This window comes from Argentina silus (assembly GCF_951799395.1).
Source record: "Argentina silus genome assembly, chromosome: 8".
Classification (NCBI taxonomy): domain Eukaryota; kingdom Metazoa; phylum Chordata; class Actinopteri; order Argentiniformes; family Argentinidae; genus Argentina; species Argentina silus.
Genome location: NC_139662.1, coordinates 20,996,006 through 21,018,505, shown reverse-complemented (window position 1 = coordinate 21,018,505; position 22,500 = coordinate 20,996,006). Strand labels below are relative to the sequence as shown.

The following is a 22,500-nucleotide window of genomic DNA, read 5'->3' as shown; positions in this document are numbered from 1 at the left end:
GCAGTATAAATAGTAGACTAAAAAAGTAGTAAAGTGGTTCAGTGGAATGTCATTACTATTGCACTGTGCCGTTGGTGTAAGAGGTGTTGTTAAAGTGACTATGTGCTAGTATTATTGACTCATCTGGGCCTAATATTATTGACTCATGTGGGCCTAATATTATTGACTCATGTGGGCCTAATATTATTGACTCATGTGGGCCTAATATTATTGACTCATGTGGGCCTAATATTGTCGAGTGCGGTTCTGTTCTGATTCTGATCTGTGGCTTACTTAGCTGGGGTGTAGGGAGTTAGTTCCACAAGTCACAAGGTTTTAATTTGGCATGCTTATGTTATGTCACTGCTTTTAGAGTATTATATTTAGAGTAAACAGTATTACAGCACAGGTTTGTTCAACTGTGACCTGGGGCTTAAATTGTTTGGGATGTCAATATTGTTGCCGGTCTGCTCTCTCTCTCTCTTTTCTCTTTCTCTGTCTATCTTGCCTGCTAAGATCAGGGTGTCATATAGGCTATAGGGTATGTCTATAGGGTATAGCCTATAGGGTATGTGCGTGTGCGTGTGTGTGTGTGGGCGTGTGTGCACGCGTGTGCGTGATTGAGTACATGAAGTAATTAACTGTGTTTTACTTGGTAAAAACACCTAGGTACTGTGTGTTCTGTTTCCTTTGAGGGCCTGGGGCTATCTTGTGTTCTCTCCTCATGTTTCCCTCCTGCAGTCTCACGCACCGCGCTGGTACAGCTAACCTCTGCCGTCTCCTTACGCCCTGGGAACCCTGTTCTGTTCTCCTCTCTCCTTCTCCTCTCCTCCCCTCTCCCCTTCTTCCTCTCCTCTCCCCTTCTTCCTCTGTAGTTGAGCTGCAGGTGCTTGGTACTGTAGGGACTGGACTTAAATACTCTCTCTTTCTCTCTCTCTCTCTCTCTCTCTGAGGCTTAGGGTCAGATCATGTGTGACTGACTGAACTTCAAACTCCAGATACACCTTCTGTGTATCAAACAGAGCATTATCACCATGGTAACGTGTTATGAAGGTCAGAGTGCCATGTGGGTCATTTTAGGGCACTGTTATAAAGACTTATAAGTTGTGCCTTTTCCCTTCCCAATGCTGAGCAACTCCTTATCTAGATGAGGACATTGTCAATCCCTCCAATGAAACAGAGGCGTTGCACATATTGTGTGTGTAGGTGTGTGTAGGTGTGTGTGAGTGTGTGCGCGCGCACACTCACGTGGGTGTCTTTGCCGGATAGTGAGCAGCTTTGCTTACTCTGCATTTTGAGCTGAGCTTATAGGGATGAATTAATGAATTATTGTGCCAGTCCGTATGTGTCTCGGAGCTCCTTATCAGCAGGGAAGCCCTTATCTCTAGTGCTGCATGGCCGGGCACTTCAGTTCAGAGTGTTCAGCTGACACGCCATACCATCGCTTCTTTCAAATGTGTTTTATCTAGATAGGCCTCGGTCAAGCGGGCCATTTCCCGTGGCCGTGATCCCACTGTTGCAGCTATCGTCCGACGGCGGCTATGGCAACAACGTTGTCTGCTGGTGTTATAGATTGAAACAAGTGTCCTCATCTCGTAACTGTTTACACCGGAGAAAGATGGGTACGGAGTGCCGTGTCACACATGCGGCACTTTTCAAATTCGCGCCAGCGGAGCGTGCTTTTTCTCGTACTCTAATTCACATCGTGAAGCAGCTTGCTTCTTCGTCAACGGGAAATGTTCTCTCTCTCTCTCTCTCTCTCTCTCTCTCACTCACTCACACACACACACATCATAAGTGATTTCACAATGTATATTTGGTTTAATGGCCTTCCAAGTTATGACCGATCGCACGGCTGCGAGGCCTACTCAATTAGACTAATCCCTGAGACGTCAGCTCCAGCTCAGCTGTCACCGCTCACTTTCCCGTCACTGACTATAAAAGGGTGCCCAGAACCTGTGTTCACCTTGCTTTAGTAAACCAAGCATTTCCCATCACAAATTGCCATGTGTTCTCGGCATCCAAAATTCCAAAATGCACATTGGGCATTTTGTGTGTGTGTGTGTGTGTGTGTGTGTGTGTGTGTGTGTGTGTGTGTGTGTGTGTGTGTGTGTGTGTGTGAACGAGAGAGAGAGAGAGAGAGAGAGAGAGAGAAGGAGCGCGCGCGCGTCAACTATATGACTGTGGAATAGAGAAGATGTCGGACTGGTTTACCTCGCCCTGGCTCTCACCCAGCTCTCCAGCGGCTGCCTGGAGCATAGAGAGAGAGAGGGGGGGGGGGAGAGATGTGATATGATCTCACCGTCACACACCCAGCCTGCCCTGTATTGTTCTACTCTCTGCTCTCAGTTTCAGTTTCTCCTCCCAAAATCCTTGTCTTATCTTCAGTCTGGAGCACTGTTTTCACAATGGAAAGATAAGAAACCACAAATGATGGCAGGGTCTTTATAAATAGTTATATATTGGCGGTTATGTTTCCATAAATAACTACCAAGGCCAAAAGTTGACGGTTGTTTATGGAATATATTTTATTTTGTTTTATTTTCTCAGCTACAGCACGTGCATTGTGTAAGTGTGTTACCTTTGCGCTGATTGGGCAATAGATATTTCGCAAAGGGGTCTTATGATTGAGACATTCTGTAGTCAAAATTAATGCCTTTTTTTTTATTCTTAATAAAATTCGCATATTTTTTTTCTTGTGACTGAAGAGAGCCTTGGGATAACGAGGGATATGGAAGATAAGCTCCATAAAGAATAGAATAGTTTTCCCCTTTGAAACATTATTGTCGAGATCAACAGGAACTAGACCTAAAGACATCTTTCTGACTGAAGTCTTATTTTTGAACACAAGCAGGATGAGCGGATAATGATTGACATTCGAGTTCGTGCACTTGCTCGAGGCGCAGTTGCCAGCTCAGAGGATGATGTCACCCTTGTCGCGCGGTGGGGAGGGGAGGGGCGGAGCGTGGGAGGGGGTGGGAGGAGCCAAGAGGAGGATAGACAGTTTCAGGTACGCTTCAACTTTCACAACAAGTTTTGGGAGTTGGAGTGAGCGGTCGGCGGAGTGGGATAGCGTACTTTGGGATTTTATAAATGAACTCTCTGGACAGATGAGAATACACTTGTATCCGCGACAAGGCAAAAATGCATTGGGAACAAGTTCTCCGTTTAAGGAATGGCAAGGTGAGATTGAGTTTGCTGTCTTGCAATTTCTAAAGATGTATCAAGATGTCGATATTTCAATAGAATGAACGGGAGTATCGCTATTGCTTAACCCTTTACCGGATGCCACGGGTTGTCTCTTGTTACTCGTGTGATTACAGTTGTGCCAGTCATCGATTAGTCATGTTTGCTCACGCGTGTGAGGAACTCGCCGGTTATTGTATTTACCAATTACGGCGTGCGAATACTTGTAGACTGACAGCTGACAATGGCAGCTGCTGCAGAGTTGAGGATGTACTGGATGCCAGAATGGACAGTCACAAAGAAGCGAACCGCAGAGCATGCTCTCCCCCTCTGGGTCCATGTTCTGAACGCCTTGTGCCAGTACAGACAATGCCTTAGGGACGTGTGGGCTGTCCTCTTGAACTTTTTTCTTTTTGGCAGCGTGCCAGGTGTATGCCTGATCTCACAATTCATTAAATGCAAGATTCGGTCACGCAACACAGTATGCCATTTACAGCAATTGTCTCTGTCGGGAGTTGAGCGTCCAATTCAGAGTTCATGACCTATGGGTGTATATTCTACCCATCTAATCAAACAGCTTTACAGAGTGATACGGAAACCAGGTTTCCCATTAAGATAACGTCATTGTTGTTGTTTTTTACACGGGTGCCTATTGACACACAACAGGTCAATGTCTGAAAAAGCAACGTGCCGGTGGTGGCAACACGACAGGTCGACCTAATCTGGGAAGCGTCAACGGCTGTAATCACAAATCCTACATCCTCTCAGAACGTGACATGTGTCCTAAATTGTTGTATGTAGGCACACTTTAGTGATTTGGTTTAATGATTATTATCCATGACTCGTTCATTAACCTGGTATAGCATTTCTCATTCTCATCTAGCCAGAAGCCTGCTGGATGTGTGGATTACGGTATATGCATTGTTACACAGTCAAACCCTTGACTCTGGACACATGGAAGGAAATCCTTTTTTCTTCAGCTTCCTTTTTTTTGTGTGTTTGTAGAGCCCAGACTGTCAAAAGAAATTGTGATCATGCATCATACAGTTCCGAAACAGCTGACCGCAAGTGGCCTCCTCAGCTGGCACTGACCCCCCTCTTTACTGGAGGAGCCAGGGGCAGAAATGCAGATTGCAGAATAGAAGTCACCACGTCAGCAAAACCTCCCAAATAAGGGAACTTCCTCAATATGCAACTTACACTCTAACTTGTCTGCTTTCCTCCCTCCTCTCTCGCTCCCACCTCCCACCTCCCTCCTTCCCCCACTCCTCTCCCCTACCCTCTCTTCTCCTCCCTCCCTCTCTTCCCCCCCCCTCTCTTCTCCTCTCTCAGATCGACCGGTTGGAGGTGAGCGGGTTGGCTCAGACTCCCCTGGCGTGTGGGGCAGATTGTTCCTTCACCGGGGGTGACGATGGCACCCCGGACCCCCAGCGCACCAAGCAGGCCATCGCCCAGCTGCAGCAGAAGATCCTCAAGCTCACGGAGCAGATCAAGATCGAGCAGACGGCCAGAGACGACAACGTGGCCGAGTACCTCAAACTGGCCAACAACGCAGACAAGCAGCAGAGCGCACGCATCAAACAGGTGAGGGGGGGGGGGGGGGGGTTTGACTTCTAGTCCAATCATGACTGTAAATGTCCCATTAAAAATGCAGATTATGGGGTCGCTTTGTGGCGTTAGCACACTAATGCGCATACCGCATTAATCGCAAGGTTCCTGGTTCGATTCCGACCCTCGACATGTCTTGCGTGTCATCCCTCCTCCCTCTCCAATCTCTACTGTCTCTATCCCAATAAAGCAGAAATGCCCTAAAAAATATTTAAAAAAAGAAATGCAGATATACAAATCCAAATGCACTGTACGAATCAGAAATCTAAAAACTCTTGTAAACCTCAGGTGTTTGAGAAGAAGAACCAGAAGTCTGCCCAGACCATCCAGCAGCTGCAGAGGAAGCTGGAGCACTACCACCGCAAGCTGCTGGAGGTGGAGCACAACGGCATCCCTCGCCAGCCCAAAGACGTGCTGCGGGACATGCAGCAGGGCCTGAAGGACGTGGGGGCGAAGGTCACAGGCTTCAGCGAGGGGGTGGTGGACAGTGTCAAGGGGGGCCTCTCCAGCTTCTCCCAGGCCACACACTCCGCCGCCGGGGCGGTGGTCTCCAAACCCCGGGAGATCGCCTCGCTCTTCCGCAACAAGTTTGGCAGCGCCGACAACATCCCCTCCCTCAAGGACTCTCTGGACGACCCGTCGGGAGAGGAGGGGGTGACGGGGGCCGGGGGGAGGTCGCTGCTCGGCGGGGCCAACCACCTGCAGTCCAGCCCCAAGTACGGAAGCGAGGACGACTGCTCCAGCGCCACGTCCGGCTCCGCAGGGGCCAACAGCACCACAGGGGCCCCCGGAGGCCCCCCCAGCTCCAAGGGGAACACCCTGGAAAGGAGCCAGAGCTCCAGCCTGGACATGATGCTGCAGGAGGTGCAGGAGCTGAGGGAGGGCCAGGGACGGCTGGAGGAGAGCCTGGAGGGGCTGAAGAGTCACTACCAGAGGGACTACACTGTCATCATGCAGGCCCTACAGGAGGAACGCTTCAGGTACAGACCAGGGTTAATAAACACTCCTTATATAGAGCGAAAGTGGTATAAGTGCTCTTTTCCTGGCAGGTTCAGAACAAGAAACCCCCTTGACGTTGCCAAGGGTAACAGTGGCCAGGGAAAAGTCCCTTTCAGAAAGGCAGCAGGAAGAACAACTTAAGTTCCCACTTTGGGGATTCAGCCTCGTCCCGAGCAGAGATCCTGGAGTCTCTCTAATCGTAGAGCTATCTGAGGCCGTGAGATTGTCAAGGCAACTTTTACCCCCCACTCACCCAGGGCTGAAGAGCACCTTTATCAACCTCAGCAGGTAGATACGGAGAGGACAGCTAATGAACTCTTGTGAAACTCAATAATCGTGTCCTGTATCTGGTGCTTTCACACCCAGCCTTTGTGCAGCGTAGCACGTGTGAGATTACCATGCATTTACCTGCCCTTTAACAATTAGAACCATGACCCCCTGTTATCCGTTTGGTTGTGAGACTTAAAGGTCCATTGACATGATGAGTGATGAGTGCTTAACTCCCTCAATAACCGATTAGATATGTAGCATTTAGAAAATGTAGAGGAACACTAAGCCTGTTGTTCGCCGTCAAGTGTTTGGTTTTGAACCTTAAACTCAATGAGAGGAGGAGAGGGACAGTTGGTTAGGGTAACGGACAGAGTGGGCCTTACTGACAGACAGAGTTATAGGCAGACAGACACAAATTACGTTACTTTGGCTCCAGCTCCACACCGCTGGTCTTACACACAGAGACGTCTGTGTGTGTGTGTGTACTCGTGTGTACTTGTGTGTGTACTTGTGTGTGTGTTTAAGGCATGAGCCCTGAAAATAAACCACCAACATTCCTCCTGAATGTCTTAAAGAGGGGGCAGACGGAGGAGGGCTGGGGAAAGGGGGAGGGAAGAAGGGGGAGGGAAGAAGGGGGAGAGAGGACGAGTTTGAGTGACCAGGAGACTGGAACATTTTTCTCCCTAAAATGTCCATCTGAGATTAGAGCGTCTGTGTTTTGTTTTTCAGGCTAAAAATAAGGAGCAGAACAGAATGACCACTAACTGACTTTATTTGAGCCTGTCTGCCGTGGATGAAACTGTAATAACCACTATTAGAAGCAGCAATGTCGCATTCATTACAACCTGAGTAACCTGAAATTCAACCAATTGTTAGCATATGGAGCATAATGAATGAATCATAGGTCAGAGAACAATGGGCAACATTCAACTGTTCCATGACCACTGAAATGACATTACACAGTAGTTACCAGCGGAGGCTGATACCTGTGTTGCTCATAGAGGAAACTTTGTTTTGTAGGGTAGGGCTTTAGTAATGTACCATCAGCATTATCAGGATGGTGCACATGTTCTGCAAAAGCTCTGCCGCCTCCCTCCCTCTCTCTCTCTCTCTCTCTCTCTCCATCTCTCTCTTTCTTTCTTTTTTTCTTTCTTTCTTTCTCTCTCTCTCTTTCTCTCTCTCTCTATTTTTCTCTCTCTCTCTTATCTGTCTGTCTCTGACTGCCTTGTCTGCTTTTTTTGTTTTGTTGGATTAGGCCCCTTATCGTGTGTGTGTGTGTGTGTGTGTGTGTGTGTGTGTGTGTGTGTGTGTGTGTGTGTGTGTGTGTGTGTGTGTGTGTGTGTGTGTGTGTGTGTGTGTGTGTGTGTGTGTGTGTGTGTGTGTGTGTGTGTGTGTGTGTGAGAGAGAGAGAGAGAGAGAGAGAGAGGTTGCACGAGTGTGGTGTGTGTGTTGCCAGAGGGTGCAGAGACAGATCTTGAAGGATGTGACTCTGGAACAGGTTAGGTGAGAGATAACGAGGTCACACAGGTGTGAGTCACGTAATCAAACACACACAAACAAACAAACACACACACATTAAACATTTATTATACACTAATTTCCATATTTACATCACAGATCCTGGATAGACACACAATTTATTCCTTTTCAAATGTACAGTCCACACGTACGTACTGCTCTGTTCTCAGTGGCATGTTCTGACACTCATGTCAGTAAAAGTCTTTACATGCCCCTCCCTGAGGGCTGTGATTGGTCATTGTCATCCTGCTGAGCGTCTCTGACGGTCAGTTTCATCAGCAGATGAGTAAGCAGGTCCTAATCAGCTCAGGGTTAGTCATCAGTAAACCACATCAGGTGTCATGTGACCAAAGAGCTCCAGGAATTTCCAGGAAAACAGGTGTGTGCGTGCGTGTGTGTGTGTGTGTGTGTGTGTGTATGTATGTGTATATATATATATATATATATATATATATATGTTGGTGTGTTAAGCTATTACTTGAACTCTAAGTAGAAGTTGTGTGTATTTGTTTAGGTGTGAGCGGCTGGAGGAGCAGCTGAATGACCTGACGGAGCTGCACCAGAACGAGATCCTCAACCTGAAGCAGGAACTGGCCAGCATGGAGGAGAAGATCGCCTACCAGTCCTACGAGAGAGCCAGAGACATACAGGTCAGGACTTATTTCACAAACACAACTTCATCATCACAAGTCAGATACCAGTAACCTGGTGGCTGGAGTGCTTCTGAGAGAGGTGCTCCGGGTCTGGGGAAAGTTTGTAGGAAGTTAGCCGATGTGTTTCTAACCCTTCATCTGAAATGAAACTGAAATTGTTGTGGTCCGGATTGAGGAAGACTCATTATTCAAGAAAAGAAACTCTGGCCCACTGGTATTCCTGCAAACTGCGGTCATTACTGGATCATACAATCTAACTTTTCAGATGAGTAGATCGTTATCAGAATGAGGAAGAAACGTCAAGATTGTGTGTGTGTGAGTGTGTGAGTGTGTGTGTGTGTGAGAGAGAGAGAGAGAGAGACACCCCCCCCCCCCCACCCAAGTCTGTGGCCGATGTTCATGTGTAAACAGACCACTTCTGTGTCTCTAATCCCCATCTCCATAACTTCCTGTCCTATACAAAGGTTTGCAAGTATGGAATATGAAAATACGTTATATCTGACTAATATTTCATGATTAATAATGATTCATAATGCTTTGCTCATCCGTGTGACAGATCGATCATATCGGATCCTAGATTCCATTAAGAATACCCAAAATGCTATTTTTACCATGCCCTCAAGTTAAGATAAATCGGATTGCGTGGAGTCAATATCTGAAGCTGATGACTCATTCTACGTGTCGTTAACGATGCATGTTAACGTTTGACATTAAATGGGAGAACCTGGCAACGATGATGTCGTGCTGTATTAACATAACCTTTATCTAGCGCACAACATCACATTAATGCACATAGGAAGAATGCGAATAGAGTATCAACAAAATAACCAATTTAACAGTTTCAAAGCAACATATGACTAAGTTTTAACCATACGTTAACGTGCATCAAGGACAACACGGGAGAATGGTGCCCGTGACGGGCCTAACCCAAAACTCCAAGAATATCTCACAGTCCCTCTCCTTAAATATCATTCCCAACAAAGGACAAGGTGTGAGATACATTACAATCGCAAAGGAATGGCGAGGGTGCGATTTCTTCAGACACATTACAATCGCAAAAGAATTGACAAATGGTGAGGGAGCGACTTCTTCAGGATGTCCGCCAGGCTCATTCAACTGTTAATAGTTATACACATTGAAATCAAGGCTGGAGCCACCATAATCCGTGTACACGTGTGTTTGGCTTTGTCTCTCACCTGCATTTCCCTCTCCCGCCTGTAGGGGGTGCTAGTGGAGTTATACACTGTATATGCCATGCTAGTATGTCTATCCTACATATGCCATTTAGCTGACGCTGTTATCCAAAGCGACTTACATTGCAGTGAGTGCATACATTTATCAGTATACATGGTCCCAGCAGGAATCGAACCCACAGCCTAAGCGTTGTTAGCGCCATGCTCTACCAACCGAGCCACAGAGGACCACCTCTTTCTCTGCTATAACCCTGCTCTCTCCTTGTCTCCCGTCCTGTAGGAGTCTCTGGAGGCCTGTCAGACGAGGATCTCCAAGATGGAACTGCAGCAGCAGCAGCAGCAGGTGGTCCAGCTGGAGGGGCTGGAGAACGCCACAGCCAGGACCCTCCTGGGCAAGCTCATCAACGTCCTCCTGGCCCTCATGGCCGTGCTGCTGGTGTTCGTCTCCACTGTGGCCAACTGCGTGGTGCCGCTGATGAAGACGCGCTCCCGCTCCTTCTCCACCCTCCTCCTCATCCTCCTCTTCGCCTTCCTGTGGAGGAACTGGGACGCGTTGTCGGGGTACACGCACCGCGCGCTGCAGCCCCCCAGATGACCGGCCGGGGGCAGGGAGCGACGCGCGTCGCGATGGCGATGTGGAGAGGTTGTAACTCCGTTCACACACACATACACTGGAAGCAGGAAGAGTCTAACTGCCAATGGGATGTGATGGCTGTGTTGATCATGGGGCGCTGAGGAATCGGCCAATCGGCCAATCGACTGAGCTCAGTTCGGCGGGATATGGGGTGAAGAGAAAGACATAGCAAGGGAGGAAAGACAACAACAACAACAACAACAACAACAACAACAACACTCATATGACTTTCGTTTAGGAAAGAAGAGACTTTGTTTACATTTTTGGTGATCAGATATAGTGTTTTTTCCTCACAGGATGCATTGTCATACTGTTTTTTTATTTCTTGGTTTTAATCAAGTATATCATTGTTGTTGTTATTTCTAATATTATTATTTTATTTTCAACATTATTTTATTCAGTACCATGTAGCATTAAGCTCCTCCTACTCTGCACATAGAGGAGCTTGTCAGGAAACTGGTTGGTTGTTCACCTCAGAGGCCCAGCCCCTCTGCAGAGACCTGCAAATGTGATTGGCTGCCTTCAGGAAGAGGGTTCTCTACCTAGCTGTTGTTGGTGGATAAGAAAAGGAGGACAGAAACTCACGTCGCACATCTCATGCTGCGACGGATTCCGAGATCAGAAGTAACCTTTCCTTCGAGGACTCTTTGTTTCCCGGACACAAAAGACTGACGGACTTTACTTTGAGTGTCATGCCTAGAGACTCCTTGTGCTTCCGTACTGTTTCTACTAGCGATGATTTACATCCTTTTAAAAGTTTTTTTTCTTTTATAAATAAAATGAGAAAATAAACCGTTTTAACTAGGGGAGGTGATAATGAATGGTAATGATTGGTGTAGAATGGGGCACCTGCTTAGAGGGAAGGGATGTTTGGACGAGCTCGATCACCCACCACAGAGGCACACAAAAAACTAGTCAGCAAAAGAGAAGAAACAGCCACACTGCAATATCCATACTGTACACTCCCAAACGTGTCCCTTTTGATCCGGTAGTTGCCATAAACAGTGGTAGCTGATCCAGACATACACCCTTTACTTTGCCCGCACTGAGTAGAGGACTGAGGAGGGCCAAGGTCAAATGATTAGAGTTGGGGAGAAGGTGGCAGGATAATGACTTTGACCTGCTGTAATCAGCCCTTTTTAGGTTAGGAAGGAGGGAGGTGTCCTTAGAGCACTGGTACTCACCCAGTGTGTTATGGAATCCAGCTGGAGAAGGAATGCTGCTTCATATCTGCCGTTGAAAGCTGTCTCCCACTGCCATTTTAGATCAATGCACTGGCCGTATGCTGTACGTCTCCCTCACATAGGCGACTCTCTCTCTCTCCCTCTCTCTCTCTCTCTCTCCATCTCTCTCGCCATCCCCCTGTGTCCTCAAATACACCCCCCCCCCCCCCAATGTGCCAAAAATGTCTGCCTACCATCAGGGAGTTTTTTTCCTCTTCACCCAGGGAGGCCAGGGGCCTCAGAGCAGATCTTTTAGGGGAGGGGGAGGGAGCAACTGTTAGGGAGGGAGGGAGGGAGGGGGGGGGGGGCATGGAGCACAGCAGGTCATCGTTTTGTCCGATCATTATAACAGATAACTCTTAGCGAATATATCCAGTAGAAGAATGTGTCAGCTTGGATTCAAGGTGCCTGCCATAGTCAAATACTTTTGTTTTCAAAGGCAACATCTGTGTAAGACACTCATACTCTGTAAATGAACTTGAGGTGAAATCTTAGGATCTGTGTTTCCTAATCCTGGTCCTTGAGTACAGTTACGTTTGCCGCCTCTGTATCCGTGTTATCCTCGCCTCCGCCCGTTCAAGGACTTTTCAGCCGACCTCACGTGAATCAGACCGTCTAAAGTCCACTCTGCAGTTCAATTAAGAGCTCGTGTGAAGATAGCAGATGCTGTGGGATCAGCTGAACTGGAGGCCTGATTTTCCTCGCGCGCTGCTAGAGGACAAGGATTGAGAAACACTCGATAGAGATTTTTGATAGATTGTTGCCCGTGCGTAGCCCTCTTTGGCGGTTCTGGGGCGTGTACAGTTCAGGATCATTATCCTCCTCAACACTTCCGGAAAGTTCTACAGCTCACCAGAATCCGTGCTGAACTGAGTCGTCGAGTGTGACTCAAATGAATCGATGGAAGTTAGTTTTTAATACATCGACGGACGTTGTTGCATAGCGCGGGAGAAGATATAGGTGACATTCTCTACCATGTTGTGATCCTGAACGCACACCCTAGACGAGTGGCTCCTGGCTGTGTTGACCTCTGAGTCTGGTTTGCCCTTGCAGTGCCCCGCCTGGCTGAAGCAGCGTGGTGGTAGGGTTGTGTGCTATACCACTCCAGTGCCTTCTGGTGTCCTTTTCTAAGTGTGGGTTAATAAAGTGCATTCCTGACTAACACGTGTGACGTGTGTGCTTCTTATTCAGTGTGTCTGTGTCTGTGTCTGTGTGAGAAAACTGATCTGGGGTGACCTCTGCAGTCTGCACATACATTTATAAAGCCATAAATGTCCTTGTTCTGTTTGTTATACCAATAAATTAACAGTTATTTACATCACAAATGTGTCGATAGATATTTGATATCATTCTTAGACGATGGCGTACTGTATGTATTTGAGTGAGTTAGATACCATTGATAATGCATGGTCTGTACTCCTTGAAGTTTATTCATTTTGACCACTAGATGGCGATCTAATCTTTTTTATGGTCCCAGTTGCCTGGCATGACCTATGGGCCACAAACCATGGGCTTTGGAACAAGCCTGCTGCTTGTGCATTTTTCAATAGTGTGTGTGTGTGTGTGTGTGTGTGTGTGTGTATCTGTGTGTGTGCGCGCGCGCGCGCGCGTGTGTGTTTGTTCGGATATTTCCGAACATTATACATGATTAATCATTTCCTAGCTACAATAGGACACCATAATCGTGAGAGGTACATTGGAAAAGGGCAGGGGGCAGTAGAACCCTGACCACATGGAGGTGTCGCCTCTTATCAGGACGGAAACAGCTCGGCCTCAGGCTCATCGCCACAGGCTGAAGGAGCGGACGCTGTTTTCACTGACAACACAGAGAAGTGAAGTGAAGTACATTACAGCCCCGCCAGACACACTCTCCCCAGCGCTTCCCTAAAAAACGCAGGGGCTCTCTCTCTCTCTCTCTCTCTCTCTCTCTCACCCACCCCGCCCCCCCTCCCGCTTCCGTCAGGTGTCATGTATAATCGAGCGTAACCAGAGCGCAGCACTCCGTCACACCTCTGCAGGCATATCTGATCCTTGATAGTTATGACCCCCCCCCCCTCCATGGTACCCTCCCCCCCCCCCCCCCCTCCATGGTCATTCCCACCACCTTCAACCCGAATGGACACTCAGGGTTATTAGGAAGTGTGTGTGTCTGTGTCTGTGTACGTGTATTTGTGCTTGGGGGGAGGGTGTGTGTGTGTGTGTGTGTGTGTGTGTGTGTGTGTGTGTGTGTGTGTGTGTATGTATTGTGCCATATCAAAGCCCTTTCCTGCCCCTCCACACTGTCCGATTAGATGCGCGTGGCCGCGCGCCAAGGTAAACATTCATAGATCGCTAATCAGAGCAAATAACAGTGGTGACGGGGACGCGCACGGACCTGAGGTGACGGGGACACGCACGGACCTGAGCAGGATAGGATAGGTCCCCTGTGACCGACCACGTGAAAGTGGGGCCTACCCAAATTGGCGTGACGTTAAATGGGCAATCCAAGACCACGCGCGCTCTGTCCACACTATCACTCTCTGTGGATAATACATCCCACATATATCTGTTGTCATGTTCTCACAACAAACATATTCCATCATTTTAGCCATAATCATACATTTTCGACAGACGAACATGTGTTGCGTTTGAATATTTATGAGGCAAATCCCCAAAAAACTCGTGCTAAATAGATGAGAATGTCAGAAACCGGAAAGGTGTGCCGCGGTGCCCATCTGGTAGCACTTTCACGGTACTTACCTACCTTATGCGCGCGGACACAACAGAATCTCTCCGCGTATCTGCAGAACTAATCGGAGGAGAAATGGAACATGTGCCGCAGGAGGTGGGAGAATGACCCATTAACCCTGAGATGAGCAGAACGGCTTTGATTGTGGAAACATCAAGTGGTCCGTCTTTAGACCGTTTTTTTTTAAAGAACATGCGTTTTTATAGAACACGAAGCCTATTTTCCATGTCCATAAGTATCATTTTTCATTGGCTATAATTTAATCACATTTTTTAAGGGTTTTAAGAACATGGAAATAGGGCCTAACTAAAATGTGGGGCTAATGATATGATTGTTACACCTTAATAGGCATACTATTATCTTGAAGTGGTGTCCAGCAGTCAGTGAGTCTTTGCGCAAACACAAATCTCTCCACTCTAGGAAACTTTGAGTGAAGTTATCAACATGGATATCTCTATACATTTATTGGACTTTCCTGCTGGAGATGGAGGCGGCTTATGAGATTTAGAATAATAATGAATTTGTGTGTGTGTGTGTGTGTGTGTGTGTGTGTGTGTGTGTGTGTGTGTGTGTGTGTGTGTGTGTGTGTGTGTGTGTGTGTGTCCGCGACCGCTGGGCTGCGGAGTGGGCAGAGAGAGAGCTGCGCTGCGCTGCGCTGAGAAAAGGAAGCACGACTCTCTTATCGCGTCACTCTGTGCTGAGGCGTTGAGCAGGAAACAGCCTTTCCTCTTGGATTGTCGCAGTAGAAACAAACACACTATTTTTTCCTTACTCAATGCACACCTCGGCACAGAACTCGCGGAAACCGGCCAGAAGGAAGAATGCCTCCTTCGATAGAGATAGTTGTTCTGATTTTCGGCGTCCTGGCTCTGGAATCGCGCTGGAGTACCCATGGCCCGCGCCTCGCCTGCGCGCTACAGATCCAACAGACATTCGCGTCTCCAAACCAGACCAATAACTTCGTGGTGGATGAGGTATCCGGAAAAGTGTACCTGGCGACCGTTAACAGCGTCTACCAGCTGAACGGGACCCTGAGCGTGGAGGTCGAGAAGAGGACGGGACCGGTGGAGGACAACCTGTTGTGCCACGCGCCCCAGCTGCCCCAGGCTCCGTGCGAGTACCCCAAATCCCTCACAGACAACTTCAACAAGCTGCTGCAGCTGGACCGGGAGCAGGGGGTGCTGGTGACGTGCGGCTCTGTGTACCAGGGCTTCTGTGAGCTCAGGAAGATGGAGAACATCTCAGAGATAGCCGTGGAGTTTCCACCGCGAGGAGAGAAGACCGTGTTCCCCAGCATGCTCAACATCGCTGCCAACCACCCCAACGCCTCCACCGTGGGGCTCATATTCAGGAGCCACGGGGGGAACACCCGGCTTCTCGTCGGGGCGACCTACACCGGTGCTGGTACCCCGTTTTTCCCTAAGAACCACAGCAAAGAGGACCTGCGCTTCGAAAACACCCCCGAGATAGCCATTCGGTCCCTGAACATCAAGGATCTATCCCGGCTCTTCACATACGACATAAACCCTTCCGAGGATAATGTCTTCAAAATAAAGCAGGAGGTGAAACAGAAAAATAAACTGAACTTTGTCCATGCCTTCATGCAGAAGAACTATTCTTACATTGCCATCAACAACGACGCAAATATGGGCCACAAGGAGAGCCAGCCAAACAGCATCCTGGCCAGGATATGCCTGGACACCGAGAACCCCCGAAAATCCACATCCGAGAGCCGCAAGCTCACCGAATCTTACATCCAGATGCCGCTGCAGTGTGGAGCTAACGGGAACATCTATAACCGGCTCGTGTCCGTTCACCCCGCGGAGATCCAAGTGGGTAACGGTAAGGGGCTGGAATCGTACCTATTTGGAGTGTTTGCCAAAGCGGACAGAAAGTCCGCCCTGTGCGCGTTTCGGTTCGCGGACATCGAGGAGGAGATCCGGCAGGGTCGGAGGAACTGCTCCAACTCCCCCAGCAGCGACGTGCAGGTGCTGGACAGCGTCATCCAGGGCTCGGGCGCAGCGTGCGTCCACAAGGGAACTCTAGTGGTAAGATGTCTATTATGACCAGAATTGAATTATGTTGTAACCCAATTCACAGTTAAAAGAAATGTTTTTCTATTGTGAAAGTTCTTTAAGATGTATAGCCTTATTATAAACTAGGCTGGGCCTATTCATTTACATTTACATTACATTTACAACTGAACGCCCGTTATTACGCATGAGTAGGCTATAGCGCACGATAAGTGTTAAATGTTGTCACAAAATATCCCACCAGTTTTACTTTTTGTCGTTCAGCATCAGATCATAGAATTTGGCCTTTAACATGTCAGGAAAATGAGAGACAATGATTTGCTGCTTTAAACAAATACATCCATTAAGGTCTACTTGATGTGACAGTTTCAACAGGCTAACTATAACTGTTTCTAGGAAGAAAAAAAACGATTAGGCCTGGGATGTCACGAGCACGCCCGGGGTGGTTACGCGAAGGTTATGGGAACCGGGCGCGGTGGATCTGCGCCAGCAAGGCCTCCTCTGGTTGATTAGAGTACACTTCAAGTTGAGGAGAGAGTCCGAAAGTTTTGTTGTGCTTGTTTTGCAATCAAACTTGACACATAACCGTAGGACCGATATTTCACTGTAATATGTATTTTCTCCAAATAGGCTACAGTTCAATATGAAGGAGAAAACTATGTATAGAATAGTAATGAGTTAGTCATAGTTCAGTGTCAGAGTTTCGTCAAAGAACCTAAAATGAGTTTACGCATGTGTGATTCATAATATAAAAAAAAGTCAGCTATAATAGCCCACATCATCTCAAGGACTTATACATTTTACGCCGTAGCCTACATCCTCTCTCCTCATTCATTCTTAAAGGTCTCTATGTCTCTTTAGGCTACGAACCAGTGTGTCATATAAATAAACCCTACTGTATGCGGTGAGATTCCAGTCTTTCATTGTACTGAGGCTGATGGACAGGTCGTAACGAACGTCACATCTGTTTCGTCCAGGGTCAGCGTGTCATGGGACCACTGCGTTGTCAGATCATAAAGATGCGGGGCTCTTTCAAGTGTCGTCCTGGTCAGGCCAACTCCTCCTGAACAGATTGTTCAACACCCGAGGGTTGGCTTGGCCAGTAGTTCTATTCCCAAGATACCCGCGTGCCACTTGGAAGTGTTTGTGTTTTTCGTAAGAAATGCCGACATAGCCCGGAGAAGAAGGGATTTCTTAGGTTTAGCGATTAGTCTGCTGTGACCGGTGAAATCTGATCTCTTTGTAGCGTGTCTGAGGGCCCTCCATTGAAGGAAAGCCAAAGACACAATTTGGGATAAGCGTAGATGCCGAGAGTGGAGCGGGTCCGTGGGAAAGAGCGCTACAGATGTCCCCGTATTGCTCCCCGAATATTCCCCCCAGTCGTGGTGCTCATCCAAGCGATTAAATGACTGGAATGAATGCAATCATGAAATATGTAAAGGCTGTCATGTTCCCATGGCTGATGTGATTGTGTACAGAGGTATTATGCTACCATATTAAGGCCTACCACTCTACAGTATGCCCATAGGAAAATGGGTGACATTACATTTTATTCACTTTTTCATTTTTTCTTAATGACATTAGGATTATTCCATTGCAGTAATTTGTATCCATCAACTGCGCTACACTGTTTTGCTTCTTTTCTTACCCCACTCTCTCCCTGTCCTGTTTGCCTGCCTGTCTGTGTTAGTCTGTTAGTCTGACTACCATAGTGTCTTTCACTTCCAAACTTTAAAACTTTGTTCTGCTTCTGTATTCATCTCCCTGTGTGTGTGTGTGTGTGTGTGTGTGTGTGTGTCTGTGTGTGTGTGTGTGTGTGTGTGTGTGTGTGTGTCTGTGTGTGTGTCTGTGTGTGTGTGTGTCTCTGTGTGTGTGTCTCTGTGTGTGTGTGTGTCTCTGTGTGTGTGTGTGTGTGTGTGTGTGTGTGTGTGTGTCTCAGCTGCAACCGGATCAACTGGACTGTGGCGCTGCCCACCTGCAGCACCCCCTGGCCCTGCGGAGGCCCTTGACGGCCATGCCCCTGTATGAGTCCTCAGGCCTCAGCTCCGTCACGGTGGACAACGTTCACAATCACATCGTGGTGTTCCTGGGCACCAGCACAGGACGACTGCGCAAGGTGAGACCAGCTGACAACTACAACACACACTCACACACACACACACACGCACGCACACGCGCACACACGCACGCGCGCGCACACACACACACACACACACACACACACACGCACGCACACGCACACGCGCAGACACACACACACACGCATGCACACGCAACACACACACATGTGCACACACACACACACGTGCACACACACGCACACACACACACACACACACACACACAAATTGAATTATTTGATTCCTACTCAAGAGATGAGATCACCGGTGTCTTTCAATAATTTAATACAATGTGCGCACAAGGATACCGCATACAGCGAAGTAGGAAGGGTCTGAGGAACTGAAGGATGGTCCTTAAGTTTAAGCGAAATTACAAGCAGTTGAAAAGTACCAGAGACAGCAAATCTAATGACCTTACTCACCCCCCCCCCCCCCCCCTTGCTCTCTGTCTTATCATATGGCCAGCAAGTGCCCCCCCCTCAGGTCAAGGTGTTCAGCCCGCTGAGTATGGGAATGATACCAGCAGTTTGACCAAAGATAAAACAAAATAAACAAAAGTCCTTCTGTGGACAGATACGAGACCCAAGCAGCCTATAACTGATCTGACAACTGTAATACTGATGCATCATGTAACTTATTCATCAACCAGAATCACTATTCCCATGAACACACACACACACACACACACACACACACACACACACACACACACACACACACACACACATACACACATACACACACACACACACACACATACATACACACACACACACCAACAGTCAAGAGTATAGACTGAATGTGAAATGCATGGGCTCTCTGTTTTACCCCGAAATCACATTTCCTCAAAATAATGGAAGGCACAGGAACAGTGAGCGTTCGCAGTGAAGCTGAGAGATGGTGTGTAGTGGGAGCACTTCAGAGAGGTGGGGCAAGTTGTTCCACAGGAGAATGACTTCCATGGTTCAGGCTTAAACTGAATAGAAGCTGCAGTGAGTCAGTATCTGTTGTAACAACCAGGAATGTCTGCTTTTCAAGGATATTTGCAAATGTTCAGCTCCTTTGTCCTCCTCATCCATGGACTAACTGGCTTACCTCATTAGACGCTGCTGAAACAGTTTTGGTAAGCTCTACTCCTGTATCAGACCTAGTTATGCTCCCTTACTAACCAGAGAGACTGCTAGTTATGCTCCCTTACTAACCAGAGAGACTGCTAGTTATGCTCCCTTACTAACCAGAGAGACTGCTAGTTATGCTCCCTTACTAACCAGAGAGACTGCTAGTTATGCTCCCTTACTAACCAGAGAGACTGCTAGTTATGCCCCCTTACTAACCAGAGAGACTGCTAGTTATGCTGCCTTACTAACCAGAGAGATTGCTAGTTATGCTCCCTTACTAACCAGAGAGACTGCTAGTTATGCTCCCTTACTAACCAGAGAGATTGCTAGTTATGCTCCCTTACTAACCAGAGAGACTGCTAGTTATGCTCCCTTACTAACCAGAGAGACTGCTTCAGACCGTGCTGCCTGCATGGTTTAGGATGTGACTCACCGCTGGCGTCTGTGAGGGCTCAGCTTGTGAACACATCTGCAGCCGGTTTGGCCTCTGAAAAAATCTCTGTCAATTAACGGAATTCCTTAATTCTGTCTCAGCCACATACCAAGTCGCCCCTTGCTGAGCCGCCACAAAGGGTACAACACTGAGAGTGCCGCAAGCTACTCTGTTACACTCAGCTGTCTCGGAAAAAAACAATAAAACCGTCTGAAAGCTTTCTGACCCTGTTGTTTTGCATTAGACTGGTACCTTTTACAGCATTAAACATATTCTGCTGCAGGGTGACTTGTTTTTAGGCCTCCTGAAAGAGCTTTTTGTTTGCTTGGCCAGATGAGGGGTAACTTTTGACTTAGCCTGTTCTGAGGATAATTGGTTCTTATGATGGTTTGAGTTTATGCCGGATGTATGGTGGTGGTTGGGATGGTGTTAGCGTGTGTGTGTGTGTGTGTGTGTGTGTGTGTTAGCGTGTGTGTGTTAGCGTGTGTGTGTGTGTTAGTGTGTTAGCGTGTGTGTGTTAGCGTGTGTGTGTGTGTGTGTGTGTGTGTGTGTTAGCGTGTGTGTGTGTGTGTGTGTGTGTGTGTGTGTGTGTGTGTGTGTGTGTGTGCGTGTGTTTTGGGGTGTTTGACTCTGCCCTTATGTCATAAAGAGAGAGTGGTTTGGTGTAAACTGTTTACCCAGAGTGCAGGAGTGCACACCCCATGGTTATGTGCTGGATGCTCTCTCACAGTACATGTGTTTACGTGGTGTGTATTTATGCTCTAAGAGTGTTATGCCTATGTTTGTGTGTGTGTGTGTGTGTGCGTGTTTGTGTTTTGCCCTCTGTGTGTATGTTTTGCCCTCTGTGTGTGTGTGTGTGTGTGTGTGTGTGTGTGTGTGCGTGTTTGTGTTTGTGTTTTGCCCTCTGTGTGTGTGTTTTGCCCTCTGTGTGTGTGTGTGTGTGTGTGTGTGTGTGTGTGTGTGTGTGCGTTTGCCTTGGGGCAGCAGTGTTATTGAGGGTAATGGTGCTGTTAGTGTGTCTAATGTGATTCTGACTGTGAGCTTGGCTCAGACTAAGTACTTGGGAACAGTGGTGGAGATTGAGTTAGACCTCTGCTACTACGTTTAGAAGACCCTTCAATGTTGTAATTAGCAATTACATACATTTTTACCTCAGACTCCCTCTTGGTACAGCACCACTATCTCCCTCTTCTGTTTTCTTCTCTCAGTGTGTCTATCTATCTCTATCTCGCTCCATTTCTCTCTTGTTTCACTCCCTCTGTCTACCCCCCACATGCCAATTTGTTTTTCATTGTCGACCCCCCTCCCTCCCTCCCTCTCTCTCTCTCTCTCTCCCTCACCCCCTCCCTCCCTCTCTCTCTCACCCCCTCCCTCTCTCTCTCTCCCTCACCCCCCTCCCTCCCTCTCTCTCTCTCTCCCTCCCCCCCTCCCTCTCTCTCTCTCCCTCCCTCCCCCCCCTCCCTCTCTCTCTCTCCCTCCCTCCCTCCCTCCCTCCCTCTCTCTCCCTCCCTCCCCCCCTCCCTCCCTCTCTCTCTCTCCCTCACCCCCCTCCCTCCCTCTCTCTCTCTCCCTCCCTCCCCCCCCCTCCCTCTCCCTCCCTCCCTCCCTCCCTCCCTCCCTCTCTCTCCCTCCCTCCCTCCCCCCCCCCTCTCTCTCTCTTACCACACTATCTAAATCATAAGAGGGTCCTTTGATGAGTATATTATAAACAAACACACTCTCTCTCTCTCTCTATCTCTCTCTTTCTCTCTCTCACACCCACACACACACACACACACACACACACACACACACACACACACACACACACACACACACACACACACACACACACACACAGACACACGCTCTATTTACACACACACGCTCTCTCTCTCTCTCTCTTGTGGCAGCTGAGTACTTCTGGGTTGAATAGAGTCTTTCATGTGCGCGCAGACAGACAGAGAAGAGAGAGGCAGAGTGACCTGCCAGTATACAGCAGGTGTTTTGTTGTTTGACCTGGCTGTGCACTGTGCCATCTCCTCTCAGCTCGCCCTTCCTCCTCTGGCCAGGTGTGGGGTGCTGCTGTCTGCTCTTCACTGTGTCTCTCGTGTGTGTGTGTGTGTGTGTGTGTGTGTATGTGTGTGTGTGTGTGTGTGTGTGTGTGTGTGTGTGTGTGTGTGTGTGTGTGTGTGTGTGTGTGTGTGTGTGTGTGTTTGTTTGTGTGTGTATGTGTGTGTGTGTTTGTGTATGTGTGTGTGTGTGGGGTGGGGGGAGGGAGGTTATGGGGGATTGACTTAACCCCCCCCCGTCACAGGTTCAGTTAGAGGTTAACTAAGCTTCTGTCTAGTTAAATAGTGACCAGCTCACCATGGGGGGTGGAAGTCACCAACAGCCCCATCATGTGAGTGGTGTGTCCGTGCATGCATGAGTGTGTGTGGTCAGTTATTGGATAGAGAAGTAGCCCAGTCTCTGCCTGTCACCAGGCTTTGGCCAGTTCCCCCAGGGTGGCAGGATGTCCTTAGAGCAAAGAAACCGCAAAGATCCACAAAAACAAACCATCTCACTGTCCGTGTGACAGGAAGTCACAGTCACTGGTATTTATTTTTCTAAGGAGTGTCTGTCTGTACGTGAGAGTACATCACACGCTTAGAATTACATTGTCTGTTGAGGAACCCCCTCCTTTTCATACATTTACGGACTCTGTGTGTACGTGAGTCTTTGTTTAAGCCTTAACATAATCTGTTATTTTGGTGGACAAATTGCATGTTTGCATCACCAACAAAATCGCATCGTAGTGAAAGGCCGTAGGTCTAAAGACAGGGA

General features: G+C 48.1%; 2 protein-coding genes across 3 annotated transcripts in view; both read left to right on the top strand.

The window, feature by feature from the left end:
• The window catches only part of tmcc1a (transmembrane and coiled-coil domain family 1a), a 31,941-nt gene extending 21,095 nt beyond the window's left edge, over positions 1–10,846 (top strand). The window contains exons 1-5 of one of the 2 annotated variants that reach the window (XM_083675297.1): positions 3,022–3,162; positions 4,498–4,749; positions 5,062–5,753; positions 8,075–8,210; positions 9,687–10,846. In XM_083675297.1, coding sequence (XP_083531423.1) covers positions 3,124–3,162; positions 4,498–4,749; positions 5,062–5,753; positions 8,075–8,210; positions 9,687–10,001 — 1,434 coding nt within the window. In that variant the 5' untranslated portion in view covers positions 3,022–3,123 and the 3' untranslated portion in view covers positions 10,002–10,846. Of the gene's footprint in view, positions 1–3,021; positions 3,163–4,497; positions 4,750–5,061; positions 5,754–8,074; positions 8,211–9,686 lie in introns of those variants that run through there. The other variant, XM_083675298.1, reaches the window with a different exon arrangement.
• Positions 10,847–14,707: 3,861 nt separating this feature from the next.
• The window catches only part of plxnd1 (plexin D1), a 60,332-nt gene continuing 52,539 nt past the window's right edge, over positions 14,708–22,500 (top strand). The window contains exons 1-2 of the mRNA XM_083674772.1: positions 14,708–16,039; positions 17,964–18,140. Of these exons, the coding sequence (XP_083530898.1) occupies positions 14,813–16,039; positions 17,964–18,140 (1,404 nt within the window). The 5' untranslated portion in view covers positions 14,708–14,812. The remainder of the gene's footprint in view (positions 16,040–17,963; positions 18,141–22,500) is intronic.